Here is a 7,299-nt window from a genome sequence, read left to right as displayed (position 1 = left end):
GAAAGGGGCAATCTCCTGAGGAAATTTGTCTGTCGCATCTAAAACATGTTCAATTTAAAACCATTTCCCTTCTGATTTATATGTCACCGTCATCAATGGAAAAAATGTGACTAAATAATATAAAGAACGATAATGACAGAGATAAAATACACTGATAAAGTAAGAAAGCATGCTGCATGTTAACATCTGAATTGCTTTGTTAAATCAATTGAACTAAAGACAATTCCTATTTACAAGAATGTTAATTTCTGCTAACGAAAATAATATCCTGTACGAAAAGCAACATAAATTTGGAACATTTTTGGAAGCTTTATAATATATACAAGAATTCAAGGGTTGTTCACACACATAAATCTAAGACTATCAAAGTGTCTCTTTAGTACATAGCAATGAACTCATCCACAGGGTGACTGCAAATAAAGCAATTCAAAGGTCTTTGAGAAAGTTTAAGATTGTTGCGGCAATCAGTGCATAGAGTTCTGTGAGCACATGGCACGGCTATCCAAATAGCCTTTTTATCCTTACATACTCTGCAATTGCCCTTACTAATACTGCTTTCAGCCATTTCTGAGGGCGAAGAGTATGCTGGGCTGTACGGTGACAGAACGCTATGAGGCGACTTCTGTCAAATTTCAAAACAAAAAAGGAAGTAAGATTACGACAACAAGACCAATTCAAAAAGTCAGAAATAAGAGAGTGCCTGTGGAATCATCAGTAAATTATTTACTACCTCCCATAATTTAGGGCTGAAAGTGGATGTCCAGAATTGGGCCTCAGGCTTCTGTTGAGTCCACGGAGTGAAAAATGAAGTTCCTCCCTGTTGGAGAAAACTTAAGGGATGTCCATGTCCCTGCCCAGATTCAGAGGATGATGGTGGGTTGTATTGATTAGGGGCAGCAAGCTGAATATTTGAACGAGGAATATCCATGATGTTATAACACACAGGTGATTTCGTGCTTTCCGTGGCTTGTGCGAAAGAATTAATGGCTGCAGCAGGTTGATTCACTGTGTAAGTGTTAACTAGTGTATTTGGATTTGCGCTAGTAAGAACCGTCCCATCAGCATTTACATTGAAGTCAGACAAAAGATTTGTAAGGTAGCGAACATCTTCTTTGGTTCTGATTGGGAATTTGCCTGTACAAGTAGATTGATGATAAAGCAAAGGACCAGAATGTGAAATATTAGCATTTGAGCGGGTCTCGGCCTCAGGAGTTGTAATTAACTGGCTAGCTTGAAGAGGGGTACAAATAGATATTGATGTTCCTTGTGGGATTTGTCCTGCAGCATCTGCATATGTGCGTCCTTTGTCCACAAATGAATTCTTCCCACTTCCAATAGTTTGTTGATGCCTTGGATGATATTCAGGCTTTGGAACTGAAAGTGACGGGAGAATAACCATGTGGGTAGCAGGACCCATTCCAACAGGAACAATTTTCATCCTGCACAAGCCTGGTATAGAACGGATGAAGTCGCTGAGCTTGATGTAGCCAAGAGAAACATGGTCCAGCTCCAAGCCACAGGTTGCTCTGAAATCTCCCTTGAGAGAAGAGAGGGGATACCATTCCCCTCCCTTGAGCCGCTTTGATACTTCCCCTAGGAATACTGGCAGCCACCTTTTAAATTTCTCCACCCAGGCTAGAGATTCTACAGGGGTTGGCAATAAAAATGGTGTGATAGTATGCGCTGAATCTCTCCTTTCTTGCACATCCCCTGACAAATGATCTCTATCCAATGATGTCGCTGATGATGATGATGATGATATACTTTGCTTTCTAGCATCAAATTCTCTGTCATTTTTATGCATCTCATCCTCTTGAATATTAGTTCCTTTCATGAGCTCCAGCATGGACTTGGGAACTGCGCCTTTAATCTCCACCTGTATACACTTATGCAACAGTCAGGCACTTTACAATATGTGATATAGGCATAGAATTTCTTACCATTTTACCAAAAATTGGTATATAATGTGCTTGCACAGCAGTGGCCACAGATTCTTGGTGTTTAAATGTCACAAAGCCAAAGCCGCGGGAGTGAAGGTGTTCTCCACCTTGACTGCCGATGACTACTGCATCTATAACTGGCCCAAATTTACTCTCAAAGATATCTCTCAGATCCTCTGTCGGTTAGTAGATCCATTATTATTAGAACCAACTAGTTTGTAAACTTTAAATCTGAACTTTATTTTATCTCAAAACATTAGCATTTCTAACAGACCAGATTCTACTGAAGGGGAGAGGCCTCCAATAAACACCTTCTTGTTTAAATCCTCAGGGCTACGCTGCTAGAATATCACGGTGTTATAAATTTATTATCATGTGGAGTTGTTAAGAATAAAAAATACATTCTATTAAGGGAAGGTAACAAACAAAGTTCAGTAATCTTTATGACTGATAAATTTTAAGGTATCCCACAACTAGCCTGTGAAGTGCTTCTGAACATCTTGACTCGTCGCAATTCTCCTTCTCCATGAGCAAAATAGCACTTATCCCCTCTGACACAACCACTGGGAGATTCATGGTACCTGCAAATCTCTGTTTTGGTGTACAATGACAATTTTGAACTGACGAATGACAAGCAAATGTCAAATTCTTGTTTGATGTACACTTGCTGGCAATAGATAATAAGCAAAACTTGTTTTAAGAACAACAGACTATAACCTGTCTTCGTGTTGTTCTCGATCCTGATTTCCGCTTCCAGCTTTAATTAATAGAGGCTTTGCAGAATTATCGAAACATTTTTCACTGGTGATCTCTAGTGACGCCGGAGCCATCAGATACTCCTCTAATTTACCTGTGGAAAGGGGAAATCATGTGGCTTGTTGAATAAGCATTTTATTATAAGATAAAATAAAAGAAAATCGAACATTGAGTACCGAATTCAAAGACGGATTGAGAATTTAGCATCTCTCTCATGTCTTGTGTCTTTGCCACATCAACAGGCCTTTGTTTCCTGCACAGGTATAGACAAGGTTCTATTGTTATAGCATAGCGAGAAACTTATTGGGAAACTGAATAAAAAACAAATATATAACCTTAGATTTAATGCTTGACGATTAGCTCCATAACCAAGCAGAAGCATAGCACATTCAAAATGATTATTTTTAACTGCATAAAACAAAGGGGTCTCCTTTGTTTCTGTAACCATGTCAACTGCTTCTGCGTCTTGAATCAAAAGCATCTGTGGTCTCAAAAAATGATCTTAAATTTAGCTCAAGTTCGACTTAAAGATCCAAGGTTTACTAGGATTGCGACACATCACTGGAAAAGTAGAATATACCGAATTAAATAGAAATTTAAATTAATATGTTCTCTGTCGAAAGCCGTAATTCTAATTGTCATGACTGAAAATTTGAAAAATATTTGAACATAGGAAATCAAGATCTATGTCAAGGGTTCAAACCTGCAATCCTTGAAGATGACCATAATTTGCTGCCACGTGCACGGCAGTCAAGCCTAATCTGTTCCTTGCGCTCACGGAAGCTCCGTGACTAAGTAGTAAACTTATAAGCCTGGTCCAAGATTTCATACACGAATTATTCTTCAAAATTAAATACAATTGGTTACTAGCTAAAAAAGATTCGATGAAAATCAGAGAACCTTGTATCTTGATTACTGGCAGTAGCTTTAAGGCCCCAGTGAAGGGCAGTATTTCCATCGCTATCTGCCTCACTGGGATCCACGTTTCCATTTAATAGCAATTTCACCAATGCTTCATCTCCAGTCTGCAATCAACTAGAAAACTAGTAAGCTAACAGCTTAACATAAAAAGTATCAACAAAATGCGCCAAAACTGTTTGTGACGACTTCTTCAAACGTAAGCTCAAGTCAAATATGATTTGACCTGAGAAGCTCGAACGAGTGGCAAGAACAGAGCATTAGTAGTCAATCTTTTGGTGTCTCTGATAGGTTTTATGACACTTTCCCTAAAGTGCAGGAGGAGTTCGATTTCACTGAGAAGCACTTTCCTTTGTTGTTGAATGTTTGAAAGAGTTATACTGTTCGTGCTTCCCTTATCAGAATCGTCACTGTTGTTATTATCACTATTCCGAGCTTCGATATGCCATAGTGAGACAGCATTTTTTACCAAACTTTCAAAGATTGTTTGAGGTTGATTGTCACTTTGCATCAATGTAGAAAGAATCAAATCTGTAGCCGCAATAACCAGAATTGCGAAAGAAACTATGTGTCCATCTACGGCCTTTTTGTATGCTATTTGATGAATGTCTTTAGTGTTCACTGCAAGAATTCTGACTGCAGCGATGTCCTGAAATTTTGGTAACCAGACCATTAAATTATCATCACTAGCACAAATGATATGTCAACTAAACAAAAAGTAGATTTAAAATACGCGGACAATATTTAACAAATTCGTCAACAAAGTTTTGATTAGTATATTATAAACTCAGATCTTTGTAAATAAACAAAATTAAGTCTCTAAATTGATGCAACTACTTATTTCAGAAAATTTCGAGACAAAATATATCAATTCAGCTCGATAAATTGATTCCTAATTAGAAGTAATTTTACATTACTTTTGGCACATAAGCAACTTTTTGACATCTAAATCGATGATTATGTTTAAATGACAGGGAATTTTGCTAAAAGATTTGCATGAAAGATTAATTTTTCAGTAAATTTGGTACATAAAACAACAATATTTCTTTACCTTATCTCCGATTAAACTGAGAAGCTCAGCTGTACCGCTAGTCAAGGACCAGTCAACCTGCATCCTGTTTTGCAAACTTGGCTAGATAAGCATTTAAAACAAAAACACGAATACATAAATCTTTGACGAACCTGTAAAGCCAAATATCAAACTGTACAAAGACCTTTTGGAGAGCAAGGCCATATCTAAGGGACTTTGACCTTCTTTGGACTTGATGTCGGTGCGGGCTTGATTACGAAGTAAGAGATTTATGCAATTGTGAGAATGAGACTGAGCAGCGTGATGAAGCGCTGTCTTACCATTTTCATCAAGCGTGTTAACAGGTAAGGAAGGACCGATCTCACCTTCAATTATAGCTCGTGCACAGGCAACAGAATCGAGCTTACATGCCAACTGCAGAAGTTTTTGCAAAAGGCGGCTCATTTTATCCTCGTCATCTTTGGATTTTGCGTTTCCATCGGTGCCGGTGATTAACTCGGAAACGCTGGCCTTCCGGATGCACTTAAACAGAGAGACAAATTCGAGGCTATCATCCTCGCAAATTAACCTATTGAGCTTGCTTTCTAGTTTGAATAGGTCTTTGTCATTTAGATTCACGTCTTCCTCGACCTTGGCAATAGAATAAAGTGACTTATTTTCGGCAATCGGCTTGTCAACAAATTCTTCTTTTCCCGATTCTTGATTCTTCTCCATCTTAAAGCTTTAGATTTTGAATGGAAAGACTGTGCCTACAAAACATTCAAAGTTTAGGTATATCAAAAGTAAACATGCCGTGCTGCAAATTATTAATAACTTTAGATTTTAGTAGTCAAAACAATGTCATGCCTGTAACACACTCAAAGATTTAGGTTCTTAATGCAAAAACAGTGAGGCTAAGAAATATTCAAAAGCTCTAAATTTTATATTAATGTAAGAATAGCATGGCTCCAATATTTAGAAGAACAGATCATCAAATTAATAAATTCAACTCTTTTCGCCGTATCTAAAATATCCTTTAACAATCTATTTAAAAGGAACTTGATTTTCTGATGAGATTTGCAGACATGTTGATAATTGAAACTCATTCAGAAATTTTCTGTTATACTTTGGTGCTTCCTACCTCAACCTTAGGATTTCTCCACAAATTTTAACTTTCTATATTTGAATCGCTCATGATTTCCACAAGATTTGAGACACAGAACGAGAAGATCATTTAAAAACCTTTTTGTCTGTGTATCTTGACGTCTACTACCTGAATCTCAAGATTTCTCCCTGAAATTTAACTTTCTTTACTTGAATCGCTCGTATATTTCTATGTAAGATAACATGTTAATATTTGAAATTGCAAATTCCTTTGAGTTCTTAAGACATTTTTTATATTTCTAATTTCAAAACATAATCCAATCATACAATACAGAAGTAAATTTGAAGAAATTTGTCCACATTTCAAAAATTATTCTCAAATATATACAAATTTCGCAGTGCAATGAAGAATTTTAACGAAGGAATGTAACAGTTCAAAAATTCTCACGTAAAAAACAAACAAAGCGAATTCTGTGAAACCGCTCTCTGAAATACAAAGCTATTTTATTTCCACTGTAAACAGGCAGTTTTAATTCCCGAGGCTGTTATAACAGTAGCTGAAGCCGCAGAAAATTATTTATAAGCGCCAAAAAGCCAATTCAGTGACGGTTCCGCAGGGGAAATTATTTTCTTCTTCTGCGAAACCTGTTATAAAGCAAAATACGCTGATAGGTAGGGTTTCATAACTTCGACCTGCTTTTAAAAGGCGATGAAAGAAATTCCAGAAGTTTCGAGAGGCTTCTAAATCATTTTGTGGCAATGGCTCTCAAGATCGTAGAAATGTATTATGGATGTGTTAAAGCGGAGCTCGGCTAATGTCTTGTAGAAAGATCTTAGTATGTTTATTATGGCTTGTAGAAAGATCTTAGTATGTTTATTTTTAAATTGTTTTTGAAAAGATCTTAGAATGTTACGGGTACGTTACTATTTTTAATTGTGAATTGTTTATGCTATAGTTGACTTCTTGATTTGATGCTATTTTGAAATTCAAAAATTAGAGTTTTTTTTTTAATTTCCTTTCTATAGCTTTGTGTTCAATATCTTATATTTTTATTTTCTTTTAATAGTTTTGTGTTCAATATTTTGTATTTTTGTTTACTTTTTATAGTTTTGTGTTTTAATATTTTGTCTTTTTGTTTTCTTTTGATAGCTTTGTGTTCAATATTTAAATAGAATTCTTACATATCTTGATTTTTTTTTGTGTTTTGTACATTGCAGTAAAGATTTAGGAATCTTTAGTGATACGCTTTTATATCTTTTTATTAATCTTAAATTGAACGAGTCGAGAGATCTAGAGTCTAATTATGTTTCTAATAATGTGTAAGTTGTGTTCTCACTTGCCAAATTTGTAAGATAAGTTTCTCTACTTAACTATGTAGAATTATTATTGTGAAAGATGTCATGAGAGTTTCCCTAAATGTGATTATAAATATAAGTTTCACTCCAAAGTGCAAGATCATGCTAGTTTTACTTGCGTTACTACTTTTGAAGAGGCGAGTGAACAAATTATGGGTGTTACAACAAATGAATTAAATAGATTGAATTGTGAAGAGCAAGATGATGTTGAGTTTG

General features: G+C 36.0%; 1 protein-coding gene across 6 annotated transcripts; it reads right to left on the bottom strand.

Moving 5' to 3' along the window:
• Window positions 1-285: 285 nt before the first annotated feature.
• Window positions 286-6,568, bottom strand: LOC131040435 (uncharacterized). Of its 6 annotated transcripts, none has more exons than XM_057973341.2 (14): window positions 6,176-6,568; window positions 4,829-5,393; window positions 4,666-4,729; window positions 3,841-4,263; window positions 3,597-3,721; window positions 3,400-3,508; window positions 3,032-3,177; window positions 2,873-2,949; window positions 2,658-2,790; window positions 2,419-2,560; window positions 2,215-2,281; window positions 1,941-2,116; window positions 731-1,876; window positions 286-622 (listed from the first exon to the last, which is right to left on the bottom strand). In XM_057973341.2, exons 2-14 carry the CDS (start codon window positions 5,356-5,358, stop codon window positions 377-379), a joined length of 3,384 nt encoding a protein of 1,127 aa, XP_057829324.1. In that variant the 5' UTR covers window positions 5,359-5,393; window positions 6,176-6,568; the 3' UTR covers window positions 286-376. The 6 variants fall into 6 exon arrangements, with proteins under 6 accessions (XP_057829324.1, XP_057829329.1, XP_057829327.1 ...); XM_057973346.2 differs by having other exon boundaries at window positions 2,215-2,278; XM_057973344.2 differs by having other exon boundaries at window positions 4,829-5,387.
• Window positions 6,569-7,299: the final 731 nt, after the last annotated feature.

Source organism: Cryptomeria japonica, chromosome 10 (assembly GCF_030272615.1).
Source record: "Cryptomeria japonica chromosome 10, Sugi_1.0, whole genome shotgun sequence".
Taxonomy (NCBI): domain Eukaryota; kingdom Viridiplantae; phylum Streptophyta; class Pinopsida; order Cupressales; family Cupressaceae; genus Cryptomeria; species Cryptomeria japonica.
The sequence above is the reverse complement of the archived record's forward strand: the minus strand, read 5'-3'. Positions and strand labels throughout refer to the sequence as shown.

What these genes read in the sequence shown, in the direction of transcription:
- LOC131040435 (XM_057973341.2), bottom strand. Translation starts at nt 5,358, where the DNA reads ATGGAGAAGAATCAAGAATCGGGAAAAGAAGAATTTGTTGACAAGCCG. An exon ending in GCCAGTAATCAAGATACAAG is followed by an intron (nt 3,509 to 3,596) that starts GTTCTCTGATTT and finishes ATCTTGGACCAG; the next exon opens with GCTTATAAGTTTACTACTTA. An exon ending in TACCAATTTTTGGTAAAATG is followed by an intron (nt 1,877 to 1,940) that starts GTAAGAAATTCT and finishes AAGTGTATACAG; the next exon opens with GTGGAGATTAAAGGCGCAGT.